Source organism: Corapipo altera, unplaced genomic scaffold, assembly GCF_003945725.1.
Source record: "Corapipo altera isolate COAL_440 unplaced genomic scaffold, ASM394572v1 275, whole genome shotgun sequence".
NCBI lineage: Eukaryota > Metazoa > Chordata > Aves > Passeriformes > Pipridae > Corapipo > Corapipo altera.
Genome location: NW_020885001.1, coordinates 686,982 through 714,270, shown reverse-complemented (window position 1 = coordinate 714,270; position 27,289 = coordinate 686,982). Strand labels below are relative to the sequence as shown.

General features: G+C 62.4%; 1 protein-coding gene across 5 annotated transcripts; it reads left to right on the top strand.

Moving 5' to 3' along the window:
- The first annotated feature begins 34 nt into the window (after window positions 1–34).
- Window positions 35–26,381, top strand: FGFR1 (fibroblast growth factor receptor 1). Of its 5 annotated transcripts, none has more exons than XM_027667057.1 (18): window positions 35–112; window positions 6,180–6,388; window positions 14,159–14,422; window positions 15,121–15,204; window positions 15,639–15,814; window positions 17,488–17,611; window positions 18,331–18,521; window positions 20,067–20,211; window positions 21,418–21,614; window positions 22,163–22,308; window positions 22,409–22,530; window positions 22,638–22,748; window positions 22,891–23,081; window positions 23,226–23,348; window positions 23,502–23,572; window positions 23,829–23,966; window positions 24,468–24,573; window positions 24,700–26,381. In XM_027667057.1, exons 2-18 carry the CDS (start codon window positions 6,298–6,300, stop codon window positions 24,874–24,876), a joined length of 2,457 nt encoding a protein of 818 aa, XP_027522858.1. In that variant the 5' UTR covers window positions 35–112; window positions 6,180–6,297; the 3' UTR covers window positions 24,877–26,381. The 5 variants fall into 5 exon arrangements, with proteins under 5 accessions (XP_027522858.1, XP_027522857.1, XP_027522856.1 ...); XM_027667056.1 differs by having other exon boundaries at window positions 22,638–22,754; XM_027667055.1 differs by having other exon boundaries at window positions 21,418–21,620.
- Window positions 26,382–27,289: the final 908 nt, after the last annotated feature.

Sequence of the window (27,289 nt, the reverse complement as noted above, 5' to 3'; positions counted from 1 at the left end):
CCGCTGTGAGCGCGGCGGCGGCGGGGCTGCGCCTCTCGCCCCGGCCGGGGCTCCCCTCCATTGTTCCCGGGAGCGGCGGCACCGCGCCGCCGCCGCCGCCCGCGGGGCTCCGGTGAGTAACGGCGGCCGGGGGGGCGGCACCGGCACCGGGACCGCGGGGCGTCGCTTTGTGCTCCGCGGGGCGGGCGCGGGGGGCTCCATCGGGGGACGGGGCTCCGTCGCGGCCGAACCCCCCCGGATTCGCCCTGTCCCCCGTGCCGGGGCGGCTCCGGTTTTTGGGACCTGGGGGTTTGCGGACAGCGGGGCGGGGGTCGGGGGCCCCGGGGTGCCGCCCCCGGGGTGCAGCCGCTCGGCGGGCGGCAGTTCGGGAAAGCTGCGGGTCCGACCCCGTCCAGTGGCCGAGTCGAGGCTGGACCCCCCCGCACAGCCCCGGCCCTGAGACCCCTCCCGGCGCCGGGGGAGCCCGGCGAGGGTCAGAGGGCGGTTTCCGAGTCGTTGCTTGGTCCCGTATTCACGAAAAGTTCCTGAGCGGGAGCCTCGCGGCTTCCAGAAAAAGATGGAGAAGGAGCTGGGTTTAGTTGTGTTTCGGATTTGGGATCCCGGGGCGTTCAGGCGTCACCGGGGATGGAGGCGCTGGAATAACGGCGTCCCGGAGCTGGGGTTTCCCTTTGTGTGTCCAGGCTGGTGGGGCTCTGGGAGCCGCCGCATCCCAGCGCCGTGCCGGGCTCCGGGAGCCGCTCGTCCGCCCGCGGCGAAGGCGCCGGGAATGCGGGGAGGCGGCGGCGACACCTGCGATGGCGGGTGACCACTGGGCCCGTGCGGTGGCCCTCGGCACCGGGAGGGTTTGCTTGCAGAGGGTTTTTGGTTGTGGTGTTTGTGCGTTCTGGGGCCAGGAGCCGCGGAGGTGGCCGCTGGCCTCGTGCGGGGACGCAGCGGAGCGCGTCGTGTTCAGGTGACACCGAGGAGCCCCGCGGCCACCTCGCTGCTCCTTCTCCGCCCGGATTCGCCGAGTCGCTGCCCCGTGTCCCGGGTCACGGCTGGCCGGGGCAGGTCCCTTCCCGGCGATGTTTAAACGCGAACAGCGCGGCGAACCCAGCGGCTGGCGGGGGTGGAACCGACGGGCTCGGAGCCCCTGCCAGGTCCCGGCCGGAGGGAAACTGGGATTGCGCGCAGGCGGAGGCGGTGGTTTGCTCCGGCTGGAGCTCTCCGGGTGCCGACCAGCTGGATGCCAGCACAGAGGAGCGGGGCGCAGGGGCAGCCCCCCCGCGCAGCCCAGGGACGCCGCAGGAGCGTGGGCCCCGCAGCCCCCTGCTCTGGCTAGCAGCCATCTTCCCCTCTCAGGAGCACTTCCTCCCTTAATCCCTGTGCTGGCTGGCATGCACTGCTGCCTTTTCCTTGTGTTGCTCCGAGAGGATTAAAATAAATCGCCCCCGCTCCGGCGGGGTGCAGGCAGGAGCGGTACCGGGCGAGGGCAGCCGGCGGGAGCATCGTCTGGGCTTTTCCACGCGCGAGCTGCTGCCCCGGCCGTGCGGGAGGGGGCCCGGGTCCCTTTCAGGTGTGAACTGGAGCTCCCTCTTTATTTACCACCTAAAACCGTAACCTGAACCGGGAGCTGTATTGCCTCCGACCCCAGCCCCCAGCTGGTGCCTCCCGGTGCTCTGGCCCCCCAGGCCCTGGCTGCTGGAAGCTCATCCCATCCCGGCAATCTGACTTTCTGCCCCTTTGTGACCTGCTGCTTCTGGGCACGAAGGCAAATCTGTGTCCTTCCCCTCCCAGCGGCTTTCCCTGGAGGAGCAGAATGTAGTGAAAGCCCCAGCCAGCTCCCTCCCAGGCTGGATAACGGGCCTCTGCCCCTTCCAGGGGGTGGCAGGCTGTGGTCGTGTCCCGGTGTCACCATCCTTGACCAGTCAGCTTCCAGTGCAGTCGGGGAGACCAGCCCAGTGGAGTCTTTGGGATACCAATGGTTGCTCTGTAGATCTGAAAATTGAGCCCTCAATTTTCACACCTGAGTGTGAGGATGCTTCTAGAACTGAGCTGGTTTGATGGAGATCTGTGGGTGACGCTGGGCCTTTCCCTGTCCTTCCTGCCCTGTGTGCCAGGCTCTCCCACCACCAGATGCCCACAGCTCGGCGCCAGAGATGCCCCCAGTAGCCCTAAGTCCTGGTGGCCAGCTGGGAAGGGTTAATGTGCTCTGTATGCTGCACAGTTGGATATTTATTTTTCCAAGCGTGTGTCTGCTTTAAGCATTATAGTTTTTCCCTGCAGTTCCATTTGCAGTTGTGTTTGCTTTTTATTTCAGCAAATACTTGGTTCCTGACCTGAGCCTCAGGCTGGGGCACGGAGCACTGGGCAAGGGAAAGGCTTCGCTCCTGTCGCCCACGGACTGTGCCTTTGGCATGTCCTTCCTCCCCAAGGGCGCCTGGAGGGCTGCTTGTGTTGAGCCTCAGAGGAAAACGAGTCTCCTTTCTGTGTTTTGGAGCTGGAGGGCATCTCTGCCCAGCAGGGTGGTCTGCTGGGGGTCACCATGTCCCCCCTTGAGGGACGGGTGACCCTGGCTGGGCACAGTCCCCCAGCGCAGGCTCCTGACGCTGTGCAGACCCGGGAGCTGAGCTCAGACTCTTCTCCCTGCTGGATTTGGCCTCTCCCTGTGTTTTTCCTGCCTGCTCTGCATTACCCACTGGCTGCTGGCACTGAGGCACCCCGGACACTCTGATGTGGTGGATGCCACAGGCCAGCTCTGCTCCAACGGGGAGGCAGAGGCTGAGGGGCCAGAGCCCTCCCAGCCTCACCAAGCCCATGGCAGCAGCCACCCCCCCTCACATCCAGCACTGTGGGCACACAGGGATCAGACTGGGGCTCCTCTGTGGATGTCACAGCATCACGGGGCTCTGAGCCCCACGTGCCCCAGCTGGGCACCCTGCTCCAGCGCTGGCTCCTGCGTTTGGCACCTCAGAGGCATTCCAGGGATGAGCCACGGGACGGGAAGGGGCTTCCCTGCTCAGAACCACTCAGCTAAGAACCACGGGGTGCAGCTGCTGTCCAAGTGGGAATGTCCCGTCTGTGCTGTGTCCCTGGGACAGCTCAGCCCTGTGACTCAGGGCCGTGGGAGACACGAGGGGTGAGAGTGCAGCCCTTGGGGTCCCTGAGGATGGCAAGGGGACAGGTTAAACGAGGCTCCTCGTGGACATACCAGCGTGCAAAGGCAGTGTGAGAGCATCTTCCCTGGCACACGGGGGAGCGTGTGCCCCCAGGGGGTGCACGGGTGGGCACAGGGGTGTCCGTCACCACTCTGAAATAGCTCCGTGGGTGTAATGGCCGCTAGTAATTGCAGTCTTGGAGGCAGGTCTCTGAGAGGCATTTAGCCCTGGCTCCTCTCTTACTGCTTCCATTTTTAGTTGTTTGAATCCACCCCGGAGCAGTAAATTGCAGTGTGCTGGGGCCACGGGGAGCGGGGATGGTGCCCAGCAGGAGCCGGAGACCCACCCTGCCCGAGCTGCCATCCTCCTGAGCAAATGGTTTCCTGTTGGGATTTATATAAAAGCTGTATAAACACAGAGAAGAGCCATGTTTGCACAGGTAGGAGCACTCTCCCCACTTCCTCACCTCCTTCCCGAGTGGGCACCAAGGAGCCACAAGGGCAGGTGTCTTGGGGCTTCCCAGTCTCCCCTTCTCCCTTGGGAAGGAGGAAAGGGTCTGTGCTGCCCCTTCAGCATCTCTGAGCACTGGGATTCCCTCAGGTGCTGCTGAGCCTGTCTGGGGAGAGCAGGCAGGAAGCTGGGATTGCTCCCCGTGGTCAGGATGTGTCCTGGTCCTGCTGCCTTCCAGCAAAGCCGTGGCTGCTGCCCCCTCCCTTACTGCCCAGGGAAGCCAACCATCGTCAGTGTGCTCCCGCTGAGTCCTGGCACACTTCCCTCTGTCCTTCCCTCCCTCCCTCCCTCCCAGTGACCCTCTAGCCACAGACAGCTCTGCGCTGCCGAGCGATCCCTACGCCATGGAAATGTGCTGCTGTCAAGGCCCTGAATCAGCTGGAAGGCGCCCGCTCTGAGGTGTATCGGAGAAGGGCTCTGCTGTGCACGAGCCAGCACTGACTCATTTTTCAGGAACTGGAGGCACTGGGCTCCCCTCCATCCCTCCATCCCTCCCTCCCTCCATCCCTCCCCTCGGCACAGGGCCGGCTCGGGAGGCCCACGCAGACACTCCGCATTAGGGCATGTTCCGGGGAGCATGTGCTGTCGATAAACAAAGCCACTGAGAGACACAAAATAATTTCCAGAAATACCAAGGACTTTTTTTTTTTTTTTCCCCTCCTCAAAGAATTCCACCTCCCCCTTTCCAAACCCTGATAAATCCTGAACATTCAATAACAGTTTCCAAGCACTGCCCGGCACCTGGGAGCACTGGCGTTGGAGATAACACCAGTGTTTGCTGGATGCCCTTTTTGCTGTCTGACTCCTTGTGTCAATAGTTTGGCTCCCAAATACTCCTCTGCTGGCTGCAGGCAGAGCAGTTGGGCAGGGAGGAGGCAGCCAGAGCCCCCAGGCCTGCACCCTGGCTGGGCTTCCTTGGGGTGTGGAGGCTGTTTGGGGGATCTGAGCCCTTTGGGGCTGGTGGCTGCTCAGCCCATCCGTTGGGAAAAGCCGGCGCTCCGGGCACAGGCAGCACAGGGTCTCGCTCTCACGCTGGAGCGGGAGAGGCGGCGGCCAGAGCTCCACGGGCTGAGTGCGTGGGGAGGATGAGTAGCGGTTGATTACTCACTACGATTATTACTCACTGGTTTTAACAGCGTGCACTTCAGCCTGACGCCGTATGGCAAAGGGGAGCGCCCGTTCAGGCGGCAGGTTGGGAACAGCACAGCGCGCGGCCCTCGAGAGGGGAACCGGGTGAGCTTGGGATGCTTGCCACGGGCTGCGGGGCCCGGGGGCACTGCTGCACCCCAGGAGGGGCCTGGGGGGAGGGCTTTGGGGATGGTGTTGTCCTGTCCACACCCCGGTCCTTGCGCTTCCCCCGCGGCGGGTTGTGCAACGGGCTGGGCAGGGTCTCGCCGCGAGCGCTTCGGCAGAGCCCGGCGGGACCGTCAGCGGGTGTCGGGACCTCGTCCCAGGCTGCTGCCGAGGTGCAGATGTGGCGCGGGGGTGGAGCACAGGGGCTTGTTCCCATCCACTCGGCTGGGAACAGTTGGCCGGGGGCGGTCGGGCTCTGGCTCCAGCATCCCCCTGGAACGTGTCTTGGCAGAGCTCTGTGATCCTGGCATGGTGGGAAGGAGGGACGGTCAGAGGGAAGGAGGGATGAGGGCCCTGGAGGGCACATCCCTGCGGCACCCTGAACCGGGATCAGGCTCTGCTGTGTCTCCCTGTGCCAGCACTTGCCTCTGAAGCTGCCATGCACAGAGCATTCCCCGGGAAGGGCATGGGGACCCGAGGGAATGGGTGGGCTGGAGAACCCAGCGTGAGAGCTGGCAGGGATGAGAGTGAGTTGCAGAATTGGCCGTGGAAGAAGGGGGATTTCTCCCCAAACAGTCACTCCAAAAACAGCTGTTGGTGGAAAGAGATTGGCCGCAGCTGGCTGACCCTCCAGCTCCAGAAAGGCCTTTCCGTGGGGGTGGCTGCTGTGTGCCCTATAGATCCTATAGGGAATGGAGGAGGTTGGGGTTTGCAGCGGGATCTGCTTTGCTGGGGTGCACTGTGACATGGACAACATCAGATTTTGGTCTGGATATGGGATTTCCCACAGCAAAGCTGTGGATCAGCAACAGCTCATGAAGTGCAGGAAGAGGAGAGGAGGAATCTCCTTTTCTTTAACCGGCATTAATGTTCCTCCCTCCATTCTGGGAAATTCTGCTGCCTGCGATTCTGCCTCGCCAGCGCTTTCTGCTCTCGACACATCAACGCTTTTCTGCAGGGAAACGTAACCCTGCCAGTCAGTGCTGGGTCACGTCAGGCTGCCGAGGGGTCTGTGGGGACCTGCCACCGTGGTCCGGGGACATCCCGTGATCCAGGGACATCCCATGATCCAGGGACATCCCATGATCCAGGGACATCCCATGATCCAGGGACATCCCGCTGTCCGGCTGGATGCTGGAGGAGTGTCACCTGTGATGGCGAGTGCGTCCCACCGTGCAGCCGTGGGGGGATGTGGGGGAGCCCCTCGCCCTGCCCTGACTCTGTTTTCCTCCCTCACAGCTCGGAGGGGCTGACGGCCCAGCGGAGACCCTCCCCGCGCCCGCCCGGGGCCAGCCCGGGGTCCCCATGGAGTGGGAGTTGTGGAGCCCAGTCGCCGAGCAGTAGCTGCAGCAGTGGGATGTTTACCTGGCGGTGCCTCATCCTTTGGGCTGTGCTGGTCGCAGCCGCGCTCTCCGCTGCCCGGCCGGCCCCCAGCCTGCCCGACCAAGGTAAGAGGGACACAGGGACACACGGATGCGCCGCGGCCGCGCCGGGAGCCCCCCGCTCCCTCGTCCTTCATGAGACACGAGCCCGTCTCCCTGCAGCAGGGGCAGAGGCTGGCACGTGGTCCAGCCGTGGGGGCACCAGCACGTCCCCGGTGCCACTTGCAGTGCCACCCAGCTGCCTGGGAGCTGGTGCCCGTGGGGACATGGTGCTTGTCCTCAGGGCAGTTTGTGCGGGCACAGAAGTGGGTGTGCGGCTCCAGCAGTGCCTGGGGACAATTTAAAGCTGGAGAAGAATTGTGGCAAACCCTGACCTGTTGGTTTGGAGAAGGATACAGAGCCCTGGGGGCTGTGTCCCTGCCCGGGGCCACTCCATGTCACAGCACAGCAGTGCCTGGCACAGCTCCAGAGCACGGGGGCACCTCGAGGCACAGTGGATGGGCCGAGGGGGTTGCCTGGCCCTGGGGAGAGTGGGCCCCGGCAGAGAGCCCTGCTCTGGTGTGTCAGAGCCTTGGCCTTCCCCCTGGTGAGGCAGAGAATAACCAGACCCGGCTGCGCCGTGCGGGACTTCGACTTGCTGCCTTTTGGTTCTAATTACCCAAGAATGTCTGGTCTGTGGGCACTGCTTTGCTTTTTAAGACTCGCTCCCCCTTCCTCCTTTCTCCCACCAGAACCCTGAGAGGCAGATTGCTGGTGCAGCCAGCATGGGCACAGCGGCTCGTGGTGCCCCAGGGTCCTCTCAGGATTCGGGGTGAGAGCTGGCACTGGTGAGTGGTCTGTGCTGCAGCTGCACCAGCCTCGGTGAGGGATGACTGGGTGATGCCATGGGGCCAGGGTTGTTGCCTCTGGTTGGAGCGGGGAGTGCCCTGTGAGGTGACACCACAGGAGACAGCCCAAGTGGTCCTGGGGAGCTGCAGCTCCAGAGAGGAGCCTTGGGCAAAGCTTCACTCACATGGACCATTGCTGAGATTTTTCCACTGTCGTGCCTCCTCCCCACGTCTGTAAACAATGCGGTTGACAGTGGTAAACATGTTTTTCTCAGGAGATTGCTCTTCCTGGAAGAGGTTTCCTGGTGGTGTTTCGGGTAAGGATGGCTCTGTGCTGCTGGTAGAGCAGCACTGGCAGCCCCAACCCCAGCTGTGGCGCTGGGAAAGGTGTCAGGGAGTTCATGTCCAGGGCTGATTGAGCAGAGGTGGGTTTTGGGGTGCCTGAGGAGCCCTGCAGCCCCTGGAGGGTTTGGGAGCAGCGTCAGGCAGTGACAGTGGAGGAGGAGAGGTTGGAGAGGAGGGAGCTGGTTCCTCGCCAGCCTCATGCCAGGGCTAACAATAACCTCTGGAAACGTTTCCCGACATGGTTCTCACCAGGGCGGCCCAATTAGTGCCACAGCAGGAGCCCGGCTGGGGCAGAGTCCGTCCCTTGGCTCCGGGGCTGGCTGGTGGGAACAAAATGTTCCCAGCAGGACATGTGGGATGGGAAGATCCGGTGCTGGGCCAGGACCTGCAGCCGGGGCCGAGCCACCAAGCACCTCGCAGGAGCAGGCTCCGACTCGGCCCCGCGGGTTTTGGGGTTCCATGGGATGTGGATGGGGCTCAGCTCCCGTGCTGAGGGGTGTTGTGTCCCGGGGGCCGAGCTCTCTGTCCTTCCCCCACATCCCTGTGGCTCCTCAGTATCCCCCCATCGCCTCGGGGGCAGCGGCGGCCGCGCTCGGTCCCCTCTGTGGCAGAGGCAACAGCTTTCCCGGACTTTGTTCTGCATGTTTATAGGGTTTCAGTTTACTCCCAGTTCTGAGGCAGCTAAGCTCCCTTCTCAGGGAGGAGTAATCCCCCGCGCCCGGCCAGCGGCCCTGGCCTCGTGCAGAGGGGGGTTTCAGCCCTGGCTCCCCTCTCCTCGTGGCATGGGAGGGGATTTGGGAGCTCTGCTTGTCGTGGGCTCCCTCCCAGTACCAAAAAATCTGGAGCAAATAAAATATTAATGGGCACTTACTGCATTTTATAGTTACCTAAATTTGGAGGTGGTGAAAAACCCCTGGTTAAGGGGAAAAGCCAAGAAATTTCCGTGCGCAGCCTCCGTCCCTCCCTCGCACAAAGCTGCTCTTTGTCTCCAGGTTAAATAGAAACCTGCAGAAAATTGCCGAGGGTTTTTTTCCCCTCTCTCCTTGTCTGCCATTGTCCTGGCTGCTGCTCAGGCATCTCCTCACTCGGGTCTGCCTCAGCCCTGCCGGGGGTGCCGAGCGGCAGAGCAGATTTTTGTGGGGAGCCGTGTCCTGGGGCAGGGGGGCCCTGCCCTGGGCAGCTGGTTTTGGGGGACACTGAGTCCCGAAGGCACCCCCTGGTGCAGCAGATACTTTCCCAGGGAGTGCATTTGCACTCCAAAGCACAGGGGGTTTGGCTGCAGCCCCCTCCCCGGGGGCCAGGGGGCTGCCCCATTTCCCGGGGCCGCCGTCCACCCAGCTGGCCACAGGCTTAACCTCCCCCTGCCCATCTGCAGGGCCGGCGGGGGCCCTGCATCCCGGGGCTTTGTTGTCCCTGGCTTGTCCAGGGGGTCTCTCTCTGGGTCCTGCAGGAGCCAGAAGTCAGGCTGAGCAGCGTGCTCAGCCCAGGCAGCTTGGGGGACCCCAGCAGGCAGCACCTCGAGGGTCCTTGGCTCGTCCCTGCTGCTCCCCGGGAGCACTGCTGGCCCTCAGCTCTGATCCCCTCCCCATTTCTCTGCTGTCCCATCCCCTCCCTGTTTTTGCAGCTCTCTGTGTCTCCCACCCTGTGCCCTGGGGAGCCCCAGGGGATCCAGTTTGGATCCTGGGGATCCCTTGGAGCAGCTGACTCCTTGCTGGAGCCCCACAAGCAGCCTGAGGATTCCCTGCCAAGCCTGCAGCCTCCTGCACTTCTGCTGTTGATGGCAGCAGCCCAGGACTGTTCCCGGAGCTCGGGGGGCCCAGCAGCCCCCCCAGACCCCTATTGCTGCAGCCACCCTGTCCCAGCTCCCCGGGCATCACCGTGTTCTCTAGGGCATCGGGCTGCTGCCGTCCCCTCCCAGCCTGCCGGGCCGACATTGTTCCCTCCTCCCGCCTTTCCACTCGGATGGTGTCACTCCAGCCCTTAATTGAGGAGGAAAAAAGGAAATACGAGTCTTTGGGAAAAGCAGCCGCACTGTGCCGGAGCCTGGGCTGTGGAGCTGCCCCAGGGGGAGCGGAGCCACTCTGGGGGTTTGGGGGGATCCCCGTGAGTCTGGGGGCTGTTGAGCCCCCCGTGTGGGACTGCCCAGGGCTGTGCAGGAGGGATGCAGGGAGAGGAACAGAGACTCAGCTCTGGTGGTGAGCCAGGGCCCAGACAAAGCCAGCCAAAATCTGTGTGGATTGGGGTGTTCACTTGCAACCCTCATCCGTCCTATGCCTGGGGAGAGCTGATGGGGGTGTTGGTGCCCCAAGCTGCTGCTCCCAGGGCTCTGAGCTGCTGCAGAGCTCTGAGCATGGCCAGGGGGTCCCAGGGGGAGAAGGGGTGGGTTTATCCTGACAGCTTTGCGAACTCCCAACACGCCTGTTAATTAAGTGCTGCTTCATTTGCCGTGCAGGCTGGGAGAGCAGGGGGGCCTGGAGCAGGACATAAATCCCTCTCTCCCTGTGGAGGAAGCAGCCAGGGACTGGAGGGTGCAGAGAAGCCCATGGCCTTCTGGGCTGTCTTGGACAGGAGGAGCCAAGGGATGCCCTGAGCACCCCAAGAAGAGCCAAGGGTGGATTGAGCTCCTGATGCTCATCTGTTGGCATCTCCCTGCTGCAGCCTTTCCCCGGAGCAGGAGATCCAGGGATATGCATGGCCCTGGGAGCAGCTGGAGTGCTGGGATGTTGCCTCTCGGGACATGCCCCCAGCACAGCCCGGGCTGGGGGAGACACGGCAGGGCGAGGAGCTTTTTAAATCAAAAAGAAGCCAATCCCCAAGTCCCGGTAAGCGCTTCCTGTTGGGATTAGCGGGGCTGCCGGGCATGTGTGTGCTTTTTCTTCAGGAAATACCTTCGGAAAGCCCCGCTGGGGTCTCCAGGGCAACCGGCGCCCGCGGCCCCGCGCCCCCCGCCCGCATTGTCCCCGCGCCGCTTTGTTGGCCCCTTTATTGCCACCGTCACCATCGCCGTGGCCGCACAGCCTGTGGCTCCCGCTGCTCGGGGGGTGCACGGGCAGCACGGAGAGTGGAGGGGGGGGTCGGTGAATCTGTGTGGTTCCTCTCCCCGCGGCTGCTGTCGCGGGTCCCCGTCCCTGTCCCCGCCGCCCCATCCCCATCCCCACAGTCCCCGTCGGGGGCCAGCCCTGGGGAGCCGGTGACAGTTATATGCACTCGGTGACACTCTCCATCTGGCCGACGCTCGCCGGGCTCGGCTCCGCTCTCGGTTCCATTTCAACGGTGGAATAAAGTAATAAACTTGCAGCGGCCGCCCCGGCCGTGGCAGCTGGGGGGGCTCGTGGAGGCACTGCCAGCCAGAGCTGCCCCTCACCTTGCTGGGCACCTTGGGGCCTCCTGTCCCTGCCATAGCAGGGTGGGACAGAGCTCTGCCTGTGGGACCGAGACACTGCTGTTCGTTTGCTCTCCTCGCTGTTGCCCTCTTTGCTCGATGGGGCTGTGAGCACCCCCACAGCTCCTGGCTGGGGTGGGGACTCCCACCCACTGACCTTTGTGCGGTGCCGGCAGCACCCAGAGCCTTCCCAAGCCCTGGGGAGGAGAGCCAAGCGTTTGTCTGGCTGATTAACCTTTGGAGAAGCACCCGTGCGGGGCTGGCTGGCGCCTGGAGGGAGCAGCCAGCTGAGATGGGCTCTGCCGTGGGGCTGTGCCGGGGGCTGCACCTGGTGCCGTGGTTTAGGTTACAGAGAAGCAGAACGTGAGACAGGGACGCTTCGGGCCGGTGGAGTCCAGCGATCAAACGGGCTCACCCTCAGGAGCTGGAGTGGAGGCCACACCGGTACCACAGCTCACGCCGCCGGTGCTCCCGTGTCCACAGTGTCCCTGCTGCCATCCAGGCTGCCCGTGCCATCCGTGCCGTCCCGTGGCCACAGTGCTGTCTGCCTGCCAGGGCCGCAGCACCGTCCAAGCCCTGCTCCCGCCGGGAGGCTGAGCGAACCTGGACATGCTCATTAGCCTGTGAATTTGTTCCCAGGCCGTTCCCACCATGCCGCGTTTTCCGCCTCATCCCGAGTGCCAGAGATGTGCCAGAGATGTGCCATGGGTGACCGAAGGGCAGGGGCCTGCTGTGCCCTCTGCCTCCCCTCTCCGTCCATCACCTCCCAGTCGTGCTGGTGATGCAAACCAGCCCCTGGCTTGGTGGGGCTGGGGGAGGGAACAGGGGCTTTGGAAGGGGATCTGACCACATGCTGGCAGTCCCCGCCCGAGCTCCTCAGCCCAGTGGCCTGAAGGAGTGGTGGCACTTGCGTGGGGTGCCAGGGGACCTGTGTGATGCCGTGTCCGTGGGAAGGGACCCGCCTGAGCCTGGGGCGCTGCCTCCCCGAGCCCTGGGCTGAGATACCCCAAAATCTCTCCCCCTCCAAAGATCTTTTCCACCTCCAAGCCACCTCTTCCCACAGGTCCAGCTGAGGGGTGCTGGCAGAGCTCGGGGCTGGCAGGAGCAACCTCCCTGGTTTCCCTGCAGGGTTTTTCTGTTCCATAGGGAAGAAGTTTGTCGGTGCAGGGGTGCATGGGGCAGAGCTGGGAGCAAGATAAGGGCAGATATGGCTGCAGCACCAGATTCGTGGTGGTTTGTGTTTTCGTGGCTGTTTATCAGCCACTGACCTTGCTCTGTGTGAGGAGGGAGTTGGGACAGGCAGGAGGACGCGGTGTAACCCGGTCGCGGGGTGTTCAGACGGACAGGACGGGATGTCACTGCTGCTTTGTGAGCCTTGGGAGATGCCTGTGACTAATCACTTGAAACACAAATCAGAGCTGTGAGAAGTGCCTCTCCTGTGGGAGAAAATCAGGGAAAAACAGCATTGCAGAGCAAGGCCCTTCCCCCACCAGGGAAGAGTCTCCTGTTGGTCTTCCCCTTCCACATTAAAACGCTTTGTATCCTCTCACGGATGAATCTGGAGCCCTGGCTTTGGTATTCCAGCAGCTGAGGAAAGGGAATTCTTCCCCATCCCACTGTTTTCCTTCAAGTGCTGAGCAAAAGAAAGAGGAGAAACTCTGGAGCCGCTCAGGGATGTTTTCTCCATGAAGCTTCTCATCAGTCCAAGGCAAAGAGAAGTGGCCAGAAAGCAAAATGCAGGTCATGGTGCAGCAAATTGGAGTTTGGAGAGCCGAGGTTTCATTTTTGTCTGTACAGAGCAGCTGGTGGCTGCAGGGAGGAGCGGGAAGGAGCTGCTGGTCCCGGCCCCACATCACCCACACACCTCAGCTCTGCTCCAGGGGATTTTGTGCCAGTAGAGACCCTGTGCCACTCTGCAGCCAGCGGCCCAGAGCAAGCTGGTCTGTGGCTGTTTAGGGCACACATGCAGAGGAGGGAGCAGAGGCTGTGCTTGTCTGGCTCGTTGGGCACCCAGAAGTACTGGGGGGCTCAGACCTCAGGCCATGGATCAGCTGGAGCTTGAACACTTCCCGGCTGTTTCTGCCACGTTTGTTGGGATTTTCTGGCCCCGTCTCTGGCCCCTGAGAGCAGCATCCACAGCAGTGCCGTGTGCCCATTTGTGCTGCTCCTGCAGCGTCCTGATGGCATCCAGCTGGCCGAGAACAACCGGACACACGTTACCGGAGAGGAGACAGAGCAGAGGAGTTGGGCTCCGGAGCTGTGCCCACCAGCCCGTGGGGCTCGGTCTGGGGTGATGCTCCCACTGCATCACCCACGTCATCGTAGGGAGCCCCAGCAGAGCTGCAGCAGCCTGAGCCCTTCCTTGGGCCATGGAATTTGAAGAGGTTGTTTGAAACCCAGCGTCTGCCCCAAGCCTGGGACCAGGAGAGCCGCTCGCACACCGAGGGCCAGCGCTCGAGGACTGACCAGGGCCAGGACACATCAAGGCCAGGACAGACCAGGGCCAGGAGAGATGAGATCGCAGTGGAATGGAGAGAAAGGATCTTTGTGCTGCTCACACAAGTGTCGCCTCGGGGAGCAGCTGCAGCTCCCCTGCCCAGGAATGCTGTGGATGGGAACGCCGTGGCCGGCACCTGTCTGGCCAGAGCTCCCCTGGGCTGACCTTTCCCCCCTCACTCCCTGCCTTGCTGTCCTGCCGCAGCCCCCAGTCCCTGCCCTTCCAGCCCTGCCCCGCCGCTCTCTAACTGGGGCGAGGGTCCTGGTGCCATGGGGACCCTGGCCTGCTTTGCTGGCTGCCTGCTTGTGGTTGGGATCCTGGGACCCCTGCAAGGTGGCAGAGCCAAGCAGGGATGTGGGATGCTCCTGGGAGAGGCTGGATCCTGCCCAAGCAGCCGGCACTGCCTAAGTTGTCTCAAGTTGCCTGTTTCTCCCCCATTGTGAAGGCTCTGCCCCGTCACGCTCTGTAGGAGCTGAGTGGGGTGAGGGCTTTGGAACTCCCCAGGCACCAAGTGGGTGCTGCTGCAGGGTGAAGCACTTGGTGCTGCTTGGGGTGCTTGCAGCCTCCGCCTCTGCCTCCCCTCTGCTCTGCTGCAGCCGCCGGCTCTGTCCCCTGGGTACTGGGGTCCCCAGTGCCACGGCAGGAGCATCCCAGCAGCGCATGTTGCCTCATTAACCCGGCTGCAGCAGCAGCAGCAGCAGCAGCAGCAGCATGGTTTCCTTTGGTCTCTATTCCTTTTCTCCTTCTTTTTTTTTTTCTCTTCTTCTCTCCCCTGACTCCTCCAGCTCTGCCCAAAGCAAAAATCGAAGTGGAGTCCTACTCTGCCCACCCCGGTGACCTCCTCCAGCTGCGCTGCCGGCTGCGGGATGACGTCCAGAGCATCAACTGGGTGCGCGACGGCGTCCAGCTGGCCGAGAACAACCGGACGCGCATCACCGGGGAGGAGGTAGAGGTCAGGGACGCGGTGCCCGAGGACTCGGGGCTCTATGCCTGCATGACCAACAGCCCCTCGGGGAGTGAGACCACCTACTTCTCCGTGAACGTCTCAGGTTTGTAGCAGCCCTGGCTGCGCAGGGAAGGGGCAGCCGCGGGGGCCAGGCTGTGGAGCGAGGAGCAGGCTGCCTCTGCACGGCCTGCACGCCCCACCGGCCACGCGCAGTGAGTTTGGGGCCGACCTGCGACTCGGGGGTGCCTGGAGGAGTTTCCAGCACGGTGCTGAGGCTGCTTGGCCACTGCAGTGGAGGGAGAAGCGGCTGGAGGTCGTCATGTGTTTGTCTGCACGGGACTGGGGGCTGCGGGGCCACCCCAGGAGGGGCACACGCTGGATGGGAGCCGCAGCCTGTGTTGGTGCTGATGGAGTGTGAGGCTGGAGAGGGAGGAACGCTGGAGCTGGGGAGGTGTTCGCCGAGGCTGGGGCATTTCTGTGCCTGTGGGGTCTCAGCTGCCGCCCCAGGGGGGTTGGTGGACAGGGGGTGAGGAGCTCCTAAATCACTTCTATCAGCAAATTGCTTCACCGTGCCCATGGCTGTGGGCACTGGGATGGTGGCACTGCTGGCCCTGGCTGTGCTGGGGGTGTGCAGAACGTTCCCCTGGGATTCCCCATGCCCCTGCTGGGCATCTGCAAGTCCCTGCCTTGGCCACCCCACTGGGCACAGCTCCCCGCCACCCACCCACCGTGCTCTGGTCCCCACCAGCCCCTCTCACAAAGCTGCACAGATGTTCAGCAGGGTCATCTCTTCTCTTGCAGACGCGCTGCCCTCTGCGGAGGACGATGATGACGAAGATGATTCCTCGTCGGAGGAGAAGGAGGCAGATAATACCAAGCCAAACCGTACGTGTGGGGTTTGCCCTGTGCCAGGGCGAGGGGAGGCTGGGCACACGTGAGCATTGCCCAGGGGTGGAGACAGGCAGGCAAGGATGGGCAGGGGCTGCCTGAGCCAGCCTGGCCAGCAGTGGTGAGGGTGCAGGTCTGGGTGCAGTGGGTGAAGCAGCCCGGGCAGAGCAAGGGGACAGGCCAGCACGGCTTCATTGGGGCCACTGCTGCTGCAGCCACGTGAGCTGAGCATGCACCCTGCAAGGAAGGGGCTGCTGTGACTCATGGATAATGCCCAATGTCCTGGAGCTCCCCTCCCTACTGGACCCAGGCTTGACTGCTGGCATCTCTCTGGATTCGTGGCTCAGCCCTGCCCTGGGCATCCTTGGGGTTACACCCAGGACTGGAGGCTGGTGGGTTTGGCTGTGCTGAGTCCCCGCTCTGCTCCCCAGAGGCCATCGCTCCATACTGGACCTATCCCGAGAAGATGGAGAAGAAGCTCCACGCTGTCCCTGCCGCCAAAACGGTGAAATTCAAGTGTCCCTCGAGCGGGACACCCAACCCCACATTGCGCTGGCTGAAGAACGGCAAAGAGTTCAAACCCGACCACCGCATCGGGGGGTACAAGGTACTGGGGGGAAATAGGCGGCGGGGGGGGCAGGGGGGGGGGGAGGACTGGGAAGGGTCTCTGCAGCTTAAGAGGCACCGAGCCCCTGCCTGCACCACCCCAGCAGGGGCAGATGGGCCCCTCTGACGTTCCTGTTTCGGAGTGGCCCTACGGCAGTGACCTGCTTCTGGGTCATGTTTGCACCAGCTCAGCCCTGGGGGAGGGAGCTTATGGGGGAGGGGGCTCGTGCTGAGGGAACCAGCCTGGCTTGGCTGCCTCTGCCTAATCCCCCCGCCGAGGAGAGGGGTCTGGGCGTCCCCAGGGACCCCGGGGTGGAGGAGCCTCTCTGTGCCCAGCAGTGGTTGCAGGAGCTGTGCCAGCAGCCCAGGGGTGCCCCAGCCCACATTCAGGGGTCACATTGGCTCCCTGAGCTGGGGAGGGGGCTCAATGCTGCTTCCCCAGCACCCACAGTGGGCCCAGGCTGCAGGTGCCACCCAGGTGGGAGGAGGGCTTGGTTCTCCCCTTCCCATGGCTCTGGTCCTGCAGTGGGGTGCAGAGGAGCCCTGGGGGGGGTGACCAGCATGCTGGGACCCCTGAGTTTCTCTCCTCCCCAAGGGAAGGGGTGACCCTCGCAGCAGCTGTAGTCCAGGGACCCGTGGGTGACCCTACAAGGCACCAGAATCCTCTTTTTCCATCTCCCTTAATTTTCAGGAATAGGGCTGCAGCCTCCCTGAGGCTTGCACCCCTTGGGGGGTGTCTCCCTGGGTGAGACCCCTGAGCCAGCCTGGAGTTGTGTGGCCACAATTGCCACTGAGTTGCACAGGCAGCCCTGGCCGTGGCCCTGCGTGGCAGGGCTCCTGCCAGGTGCCAGGGACAGCAGCAGGAATGCGGCCACGTCACGGCTCCCAGCTCCATGCAGTGTGTCCTGGGGAGGGATGCAGGCTCACCATGGGATGGAGGCTCGTGGGTGGGGAGGAGAGAGGCTGCTGGCAGCGTGGCAGCTCCTGGCCCATGGCAGCCCATGCCCCGGATAGCTAATGGGGCTGAAATGCAGGACTGTGCAAACTGCCAGTTTCCAGCTGGGAGGGAGGAATGCAGCCCCACGGAGCAGGGCTCAGGGAGCTTTTGCCAAGAGGAGCCAGAGCCGAAGCTGGCAGCGACAGGGCTGGCTGTTGGAGAGCCTCTGGTGCCCCATGGCCAGGGGGCCTGGGAGGTTCTCAGCCTGGCTGAGCTGCTGGGACCATCCCAGAGGAGATGCACTGGGTCAGCAGCACTCACGGAGGACACACAGACTGCACCCGCCCACTGACCAGCGTGGTGCCCACTGGCCATGGGGAGCAGTGCAGGTCCGAGCCCCAGGGCCAGCCAGGGAAGCAGCTCTTCCCGGAGGAACAAAGCCAGTCTGTTCCCTGCTCACACGGGGCGCTGCAGAGGGGTGTCCCCGCACACTGGGCGGACCCATCGCGCTCCCCTCCCAACATCTGCTTCCCGAAGCAGTTGGCTCCGTGGCCAGGCTGTCCCAGGACAGCTGGGAGCAATTACAGCCCTTCTGTGGGGAAGGGGAAAGGTGACCTCAAAGGGAGATTTATGTCCTGCCCATGCCGGGGGCCGGGGCTGAGCCAGCTCCGATGTGAGCGGGACCAGGGGCTCGTGTGCCCTGCACGTAACTGGCTCTGTCCTCCCCGTGCCCCCAGGTCCGCCAGGCGACCTGGAGCATCATCATGGACTCGGTGGTGCCGTCTGATAAGGGCAACTACACCTGCATCGTGGAGAACAAGTACGGGAGCATCAACCACACCTACCAGCTGGATGTCGTGGGTGAGGAGCGTGGGGCTGGGGGGCTCACCTGTGTCCCCGTCCCCCCAAACCTTCCCGAGCAGGAACGGGTGCTGCACCCTGGAGAGGCAGGGATGGGAGTGCTCACATGGAAGGGGCTCACCCGCCATCCCTGTGCCGTCCCACCCCAGTGTCCACCTCTGTGGCACAGCAGGTCCACGAGCCATCCAGGCAGAAGGTTCACCTCATCCTGTTCTGGGGATTTTTAATTGTGGTGAAAATAATTTCGTAGACCAGACAGAAACTTTTTTAATCGCCTTATTAGCCATAATTCCCAGCTGGGAAGGCTGGTCTGAGCAGTTCCACATGTGGAGCTGCTCTAAATGCCAGTAAATGAACCATTAAAAATGTGATTTAATTTGATTACACTGAGCAAACTGAAGGGAACAGTCAGCGAGGTGAACAAAGGGGTTTGTTAATGCTGACTCACCACAGTGGCAGCCGCTTTGTTAACGGCCGGGGCCCTCTGTAGGTTTGTTTGACCTCTGACCCCCCCCAATAGGTGCCGATGTCCCTGTCCCCTTGCAGGGTTTCACCTGTCCCTGTCCCTGGCTGCTCTCAGGGACTCTCAGGGAGGGGATGCCATGGCTGTGCCAGGTGTACCAGTGCCCACGGCCTGGGGGGCTGCAGGGTGCACCCGTGGGTGGGCAGGTGGGCACCCCAGACCCCGCTGTAAGGTGCCCCATGTCCTGGTCCCGCAGAGCGCTCCCCGCACCGGCCCATCCTGCAGGCAGGGCTGCCTGCCAACAAGACCGTGGCCCTCGGCAGCAACGTGGAGTTTGTCTGCAAGGTCTACAGTGACCCCCAGCCACACATCCAGTGGCTGAAGCACATCGAGGTGAACGGCAGCAAGATCGGCCCTGACAACCTGCCCTACGTGCAGATCCTGAAGGTAAAGCCACACGCCGGGCGGCCCCGGCTGCAGCCCCCGGCTCGCCCATCCCCAGGGCAGGAGCGGGGCAGTGGCAGCCACGTGGATGGGCCAGAAGAACCCCCTGGGGTTGGGGACCGCTGGCCTTGGGGCAGCTGGAGCCCCAGAGCTGTCACCAGCCTGCTGGGGTGCACCAGAGCATCACAGGGCGAAGGGCAGGGAGGGCTGCCCCAGGGAGAGAGCACGGCGCTGGAGCTGGGAGCTGAGCCCTGGATCATCCCAGTGAGAGCAGCTCCCTCTGCCCCCAGCTCAGCAGGCAAACTGGCTGCTGGTCTGGCTGGTGTCCCTGCCCTGGCAGGGGGTCAGACTGGGTGGCCTCTTAAGATCCCTTCCAACCCAAACCGTTCTGTGATTCCATGCAGCCATCCACAGCTGTGCCTTTGACCCCTGTGGAGCAGGGGGGAGCAGGAACACACCCCCATGCCCGTCTGTGTCCCCTGTTCCTCCCGTGGCTCCCTGTGTGCAGCCCCATCCCTCCCAGCTGGCCGTGGGTACCGGGGGGAGCAGCCCCTGTGCTGATTGATGCTGTCGGTGCTGCCATTCCTGGGCACATCCATGTGACTCCATGTTGTTGGTCTGTTCCAGCACTCGGGGATTAATAGCTCTGATGCGGAGGTGCTGACCCTGTATAATGTGACAGAGGCGGAGAGCGGGGAGTATGTTTGTAAGGTTTCCAATTATATTGGCGAGGCCAACCAGTCTGCGTGGCTCACTGTCACCAGGCCCCTGGCCACAGGTAATCGGAAGGACGCCCGGCGGGGTGTTTCCTTGGACCGTCGCTCCCCGGCGGTGGAAAACAAAACCCTGGGCTCTCTGGTTTCTGCTGTGTTTCTGGTGCAACAACCATGGAAAAATACCCAGCGGGGCCGGCTGGGCTTTGTGCTCTGTGTGTGTGTCCTGGTGTCTCTGCTGTGTCCTGGTGTCTCTCCTGTGTCCCAGTGTCTCTCCTGTGTGCTTCCCACCCTATTGTGCACACACTGGTGCTGCTCAGGTGCCTGGTGGGACAGACACCAGCCAGGGCACCCCGTCTGCCTGGCTGGGGATCACACAGTGCTGTGCCCCCATCTGTGCTGCTCTCCTGGTCTCCATCCTCCCATTTCCATCCTCCTGTCTCCATCCTACCATCTCCGCCTTACTGCCTCCATGCTTCCATCTCTGCCCTCCCATCTCCATCCTCCTGCCTCTGTCCTCCCATCCCCATCCTCGTCCCCGTGTCACCGAGCCAGCCGGCCGGCTCTGCCTGGGCTGATTTCTCCATGCAGCCCATCCCCAGCATGTTCGGATGGGCAGGACACTCAGTTTGGTGAAGGGTTTTAACCAGCATCTCCGTAGGTCCACCGGGATGAGTGGTCATCCCGAGGGTCTCTCTAGCAGGTCTGCAGTGGTCTCTGTCTGCTCCCCGGGGGTCTGGCAAATGAGACTGGGCTCTCCCTCCTCTCTGGCCTCCTTCCCAGAAGATCTCATGTGGTTTGCTTCTCCGTTTTTTGCTTCCATTTTTCCCTCCAGACGGCTGGTGTTAACACGACAGACAAAGAAATGGAAGTCCTTCACTTAAGGAATGTCTCATTTGAGGATGCTGGGGAGTATACATGTTTGGCGGGTAATTCTATTGGGATCTCCCATCACTCTGCATGGTTGACAGTTCTCGAAGGTATATACTCCTCTTCCTCTCCCTTTCCTCCCTCCTTTCCAACGCATGCATTGCGGTCCGGGAGAGAGCACTTCCCGGCCCCTGCCCCCCAGAGTGGGTCAGCACAGATGCTGCAGGTCTGCTCTGCAGCTGGAGCGGGACAGGGCAGTGTCCCCCCCACTCTCTGCCCACCTCCACCCCAGTTGTCTGCCCCCTGCTCTCTCCCTGGCCCAGACAATGCATACCCGGGGAACTTTAACCAGGGGCTGCTCCGCCGGGGCAGGACGGTCCCACACCCCCGGGGCCAGGCCAGCCCTGCCTGCACAGGGGGGCACTGAGCAGGGTTTGGGGGACTGGCAGCGCTGCCTGCGGGGGCCTGGCCTTGCCCTGTGGTGCGGGGCCGTGCGGGGCTGTGTGCGCTTGTGCCGTGGGGACGGCTGCCCCATCCCCATTGATGCTGCTCCTCTGCATCAATGCACGGACCAAAGCCTGATAACAGCAGCGGGAAAGTTTTTGTGATGCTGCCTGGTCACTGCTTGCCAGCCAAAAACTTTCCCCGTTATCAGCCACTGCTTTGTCAGCCGGGTGTGCCCAGAGGTGGGGCAGGAATCTTCAGCTCCCTCTTACACCTCTCTCTGAGGCTCTGCTCTTTGGGGGGGTCAGGCTGGGGGTGCTGCAGGGGGTGCAGTGGCAGCCCCCACCCTGCCGGATTCACCACGAACCCTGGCACGTGGCTGCAGGCTCTGAGCTGCTCATGGCTCCAACACCACCTCAGCCACCAAGGCAGGGTCTGCAGGTCCCTCCTCCCTGCCATCCCATGGTCCCACAGCAGGTCACTGCCAGACACTCCCCTTCATCCCACCATGTGCAGGGAAAACCCAGACCCCAAGGGACCTGCAGCTCTGAGTGTGGGCAGAGTGTAGCAGCAGGGACAGGGACCTGTCCATGGAAGTGCCCGTAGTGCCACATCCCTGTTGGGGTGACTTCATGCCTGTCCCAGTTAGCCCCATCCCTGTGGGTGCAGTGGAGGCATTGCTTGACCTTGGGGATGAGGAGCTGGGGGGTGCACACAACGCCTTCCCCACCAGGGTGGGTGGGCAGCCCACAGTCCCTGCTGCACCGAGGTCCCCACCAAGCGTGGAGAGGAGCCGGGGGCTCCCCCAGTGCTGCTCCTGAGCCCTGGGGGCTGGTGGGTGCTTAACAAACACCCTGTTCACGCTGAACCAGCTATTGAAGACACCCCAGCCATGATGACATCCCCCTTCTACCTGGAGATCATCATCTACTGCATCGGGGCCTTCCTCATCTCCTGCATGGTGGTGACCATCATCATCTACAAGCTGAAGAGCACCACCAAGAAGACGGACTTCAACAGCCAGCTGGCCGTGCACAAGCTGGCCAAGAGCATCCCCCTGCGCAGACAGGTAACAGAAAGTAGAGAGGGGGTTTGTTTGTACCTACTGCCCCTCCTGGAGCCCAGCCCTTCCCAGGGGATCTGGGGGAGGAGGGACGGGGAGACCTGGGACCGTCTCACCTCGCTGCACGTGCAGCCCTCTCCAGCCCTGTGCCCATCCATGGCATGGGATGGGCACTGCCCAGGCCATGCCTCCAATGGAAACACAGCAAACAGGGAGGCCACACATCCCCTTCACCTCCCCCCTCAGCAGGGCTTGTGAGGAGAACCAGGAGAATTTACAGCAGTTCAAGGTTTGAGCAGAGCGGGGTCATTAAACACACTGAGGAGCCCAGGGAGCTCCTGGGCCATGCATTTTGGGTACAATGTGATGCAGATTAATTAAAAAATACATAGTCCAGGTCCCAGGAGGGAGCAGGACAGACAACCCCTTGCCCACGGGCAGGGGGCTGGGGGCAGGGGCGGGTACAAAGGCTCCCATCAGCATCTCCCCCCCGGCGGGGGCAGCCGGCTGCGGCCGCGGGCGCTGCGTGAAGGTAACCCACGGTCCCACTGCAGGTGTCGGCCGACTCCAGCTCCTCCATGAACTCGGGCGTGATGCTGGTGCGGCCCTCCCGGCTCTCCTCCAGCGGCACCCCCATGCTGGCCGGTGTCTCCGAGTACGAGCTCCCCGAGGACCCGCGCTGGGAGCTGCCCCGGGACAGGTGAGGGGCAGCCCTGCCCCGGCTGGGAGCTGGGTGAGGGTGGTGGTGCCAATGCTGGTGACCGACCTGCTCCCCCCACACTGGGGTCTCCTCCTGGCAGGCTGATCCTGGGCAAGCCCCTGGGAGAAGGGTGCTTCGGGCAGGTGGTGCTGGCAGAAGCCATTGGCCTCGACAAGGACAAGCCCAACCGGGTGACCAAGGTGGCGGTGAAGATGCTCAAGTGTAAGTGGGGGTTCTGGCACAGTGCTGGAGCCCTGGCTGGTGCTGGGGGTGTGCAACTGGGAGGTACCCTGTCTGGTCCCCCCTGACCATTGCTCTATCCACTTTAGCTGACGCCACAGAGAAGGACTTGTCCGACCTCATCTCTGAGATGGAGATGATGAAGATGATTGGCAAGCACAAGAACATCATCAACCTGCTGGGAGCCTGCACGCAGGACGGTGAGGGTGTGCAAGCGGGATGGGGGTGTCCCCTCTGCCACCCCTCCAGCCACATCCATCCGCTGAGAGGGGCTGGCCTGGCACCTGTGGGGTCATGAGCCCCCACTGCGTGTTCCAGCCTCTCATCCCACCATCCCCTCAGGACCCCTCTATGTGATCGTGGAGTACGCCAGCAAGGGCAACCTGCGGGAGTACCTGCAAGCCCGGCGGCCCCCGGGCATGGAGTACTGCTACAACCCCACCCGTGTCCCCGAGGAGCAGCTCTCCTTCAAGGACCTGGTCTCCTGCGCCTACCAGGTGGCCCGGGGCATGGAGTACCTGGCCTCCAAGAAGGTGAGAAGCTCTCGGGGGGCTGTGGCGGGATGGGGAGCCTGGCAGCTGGGCCTGGGGGGATGCACACTCCCCTCCCTGCCCTGTCCATCCTGGGGAACCACCCGGGGGTGTCGGGGACCCGCTGACGGCCCCGTGCTCGCTCAGTGCATCCACAGGGACCTGGCGGCCAGGAACGTGCTGGTGACCGAGGACAACGTGATGAAGATCGCGGACTTCGGGCTGGCCCGCGACATCCACCACATCGATTACTACAAGAAGACGACAAACGTGAGGGCTGGGCCAGGGGGGTCCCGCTGGGGGTGGGGGTGCCAGGGGTGCCCCAAACGGCCCTGGGAATGCCATGGGTGTGCAGGGCTGCCCCCTGCCCCAGACCCCCCACACTTGGGTGGCACGGAGCCAACGGGGGGTTTTGTGTCCCAGGGTCGCCTGCCGGTGAAGTGGATGGCCCCCGAAGCCCTCTTTGACCGAATCTACACCCACCAGAGCGATGTGTGAGTAGTGCCCGCTGGGGAAGTGCGTGGATGGGGTTCATTTTAGTTTAATGGAATTATGATTAGCATCAGCCGACCAAATATTTCGAATCCAGATTGTATTTGGTGCTGGGACTCGTCTGTCCTGCAGAGCGAATTGAAACTGTGGGTGCCTGTCCCTCCCAGCAAACCAGCCTCTAAGTGTACCCAGACTGGGGCCCGGTGGGGTGTAGCCCCCACCAGACCTGGTGCCCCAGTGTCCACCCTGTGTTCCCAGGTGGTCCTTCGGGGTGCTGCTGTGGGAGATCTTCACGCTGGGCGGGTCTCCCTACCCCGGTGTGCCCGTCGAGGAGCTTTTCAAGCTGCTGAAGGAAGGTCACAGGATGGACAAGCCCAGCAACTGCACCAACGAGCTGTGAGTGCAGCACTGGGATGGGCAAGAGGGAGGACACTGGCACCCCAACACTCTCTGCCCAGCTGGGACTGGTGGGGCAGGGTTGGAAGTCTCTGGGTGCCACTGCCTGACCCAGGGCACAGGCTGGGGCATGGAGGGGGACAGCCAGATGTTTGGATCTACAATCCCAGCAATTCCCAGCCCTGCAAAACCATCTGCAAACTGATCTGTTTGCAATAATCAGCATCTCCCTCCATTATCCCATGGCAGGAGGGAATCCCAGGGTGACCCCAGCACAGGGACCAGCCCAGGCCATGTTCCTCCTCCTCCCCAGACAGCCCCTTGGTTGCAAGGGTGGCTGGGGGGATTCCCTTCCTTCCCCACAGGAGATTACCCTAAATCCTGGGATAGCATCCTCCCTGGCCGTGGGTCCCAGCCTGGGTGCTGGGTTCTGTTCCTGGGTGCCACTCCCCTGGGTGGGGTCCCCAGTCCTCGCCCCATGCTCAGCCCTCGCCCTCACAGGTACATGATGATGAGGGATTGCTGGCACGCTGTGCCTTCCCAGAGACCCACCTTCAAGCAGCTGGTAGAAGACCTGGACAGGATCGTGGCCATGACCTCCAACCAGGTAGGAGAGGTGGCACCCACGGGCTCCCACCAGCACCCACCCCATATGGGGCAGGTGCTCCCTGGGGGCTCCCTGGGGGCTGCCCAGTCCCCTCCTGAGCCCGTGGTCGGGGTTTGTCCCCCCCAGGAGTACCTGGACCTCTCCATGCCGCTGGATCAGTATTCCCCCGGCTTCCCGGACACCCGCAGCTCCACCTGCTCCTCGGGAGAGGACTCTGTTTTTTCCCACGACCCCCTCCCGGACGAGCCGTGCCTTCCCAAGTTCCCCCCCCAGCACACCAACGGTGGACTGAAGCGACACTGAGGGTGGTACTGCCGGTGGGACCGTGCCGTGCTGTGCCACTCTGTGCCATACCCTGCCCTGCCGTGCCTGTGGACGCTGCCTGCACAGTCTGGTTGTGCTGAGCTGTTGCAGAAGGGGTTCAGAGACACCTGTAGCATCTCATGTAACCAAAACCACCCACCTCCTGCCAGCTTCTCCTGCCGCCTCATGTCAGCTCTCCGCAGCCTAAAGGGTCCGTTCCGGTGTTTTTATGGCGTTTCCTCCCTTTTTTTTTTTTAAAAAAACCTCTTTTCCATGAATTCCGTGCTTGAATATTCCCACTTGGTTGAGCTGAAATCGCCTGCCACTGGGGGCAGTGCCTGGCTGGGGAGCCAGACAGGCATCCCAGGATGGCACATGCTGGCAGGGCACGGAGAGCCCAGGGCTGGTCTGCGACTCGGAGAACTTGCTGAGCCGGGAGCAGCACCGGGTTCCTGTGGCTGTGGAAGCCAGGGAGCCTCGGTGTGCTGGGAGCCTTGGTGTGCCAGGAGCCCTGGTGTGCCAGGAGCTTCGGTGTGCCAGGATCCTGGCTGGCTGGGGCTCCCTCCCTGCCTGGGATGCTCCGGGGCTGGTCAGCAGGCACGTCACCCAGCACTGCTCAGAGACAGCCACATCCACCTGTGCTGAACCCAGAGTCCCGTGTACATAACGAAAAATATGTATAAATATGAATATATATTTACATGTCTTTTTAAAAGGGTTGTTACCAGAGATATACCAGTTTGGTAGGAAGGTACTAGTGGCTGGTAGATATCAGTTGCTATAAAAAAAAAAAAAATTCATATATTTTGCTACTTTTGCTGTTTTTATTTTTTTAAATTATGTTCTAAACCTATTTCAGTTTAGGTCCCTCGATAAGAATTGCTGCTGCTGCTTCAGTTTTATATGGGGTTGTATTAAACAATAATAATAACGTGTTGATGCCTTTTGGGAATCCGTTGTCATTACGTGCCTGGCCTCGCCCTGGTTCCCCCCGTGTCCCCCCTGCTCCCTCCCGGGGCTCCGGCCGGGCTGGGGCCGGGCAGTGCCCGTGGCACCATATTGGTGTGTGGGGACAGTGCCCTGGGGAGGGGCTGCAGCCCCTGCCTGGCCCTCAGCTGCCTGTGGGGAGGGACAGGGGGCCGCAGGTCACGCTGTGCCCCAGCGGGGGGACGTGCACCCCATGCAGCCCCCACTCCCCTGGCAGTGCCAGCCAGTGCCTTACCAGCACCCGGGGAGTGGCCTCATCCCAGCTCTGCCCTTCTGTGCCCCCCCAGATCTGTCCCAGTGCCTGGAAGGACGGGGTATTTCCCCAGCCAGGGCAGCCCCTCACCAGGGCAGGGGCCACGTTTACCCCTTCCCTCCCCATCACCGGCGTGGGGACGCCGGAGCCAGGCCGCTGTTACTTGAAAAGTTTATTTTGCCTTTGTATGGAGAAATATTATTTGTTGTAAACTCTTCTGTAATGAATCTGGAATTCTTGTAATTATTAAAGACTTTAACCGCGACTTTGCCCGTCCCTGGGGGGGCGGTGGGGAGGGGGCTCTCAGGGCTCTCTGTGCTCAAGCTGATCCAAGCAGCAGTTTGGGAAGGTGACATTCAGGGAGCGGCCTGGATGGCGGCTGGTTTTGTAGGAGTTCTGCTTTTCTGGGCTCCAACACTCCCCCTACAAATGTTTTAGCATCCTGCACCCCACAAGCTGCTGGGGGCAGGGTCCAGGCAGGGGTGTGGGGGGAGGCAGGGGTGTGGGGGGAGGTTCACCAAAGAGGGGGTGGGGGTGAGGGGCTGCCAGCCCCTCCCAAGCCCTTAAATGGTTAAGCTGAAGCAGCTGCAGCATCCCTGGCCTCCCCGGCCTTTTTAAATGCGTCTGCTTGTTGCTATTTCCCGGTGTAAATTAAATCGATCAGCTGCGCCCTGCCCACCCCCCCACTTTAAATTAAGTAGAGCTTTTAATCAAGTGATTTATGTTGAATTTGCAGCCCGGGATTAAACTCGCGGCCCAGGCGGGGGGAGCGGGGCTGGGGGGCTCCATAAATCACCGTTCTCTCCGGGACTGGCTTGGCGAGGCACGGGGAGAGCTGGAGCTCGTGTTTACATCATCCCAAACTGCTGCTCTCACCATCTCCTGCTCATTTCCTGGGGTTACCAGGAGGGCAATTAAATATGATAATAAGCAGAGCGGCTGCAGCAGCGCTGCTGGTGCTCACTGTGGGCTCGGGAAGGGGCACATGCAGCCAGGTGTTCTCTGTGTCCCATGGGGACACGGGCATGGATGGTCCCCGGGGTGCTGCACTGGCTGGCACCCAGCTGAAACTCTGGAAGCTGATGGGACAGGACTGCCTGGATGCTGGATCCCAGCAGGGAGAATCAGCTCCTCTTTGCTTTCCCGGTAAGGCATCCTCTCCATATGGGCAAT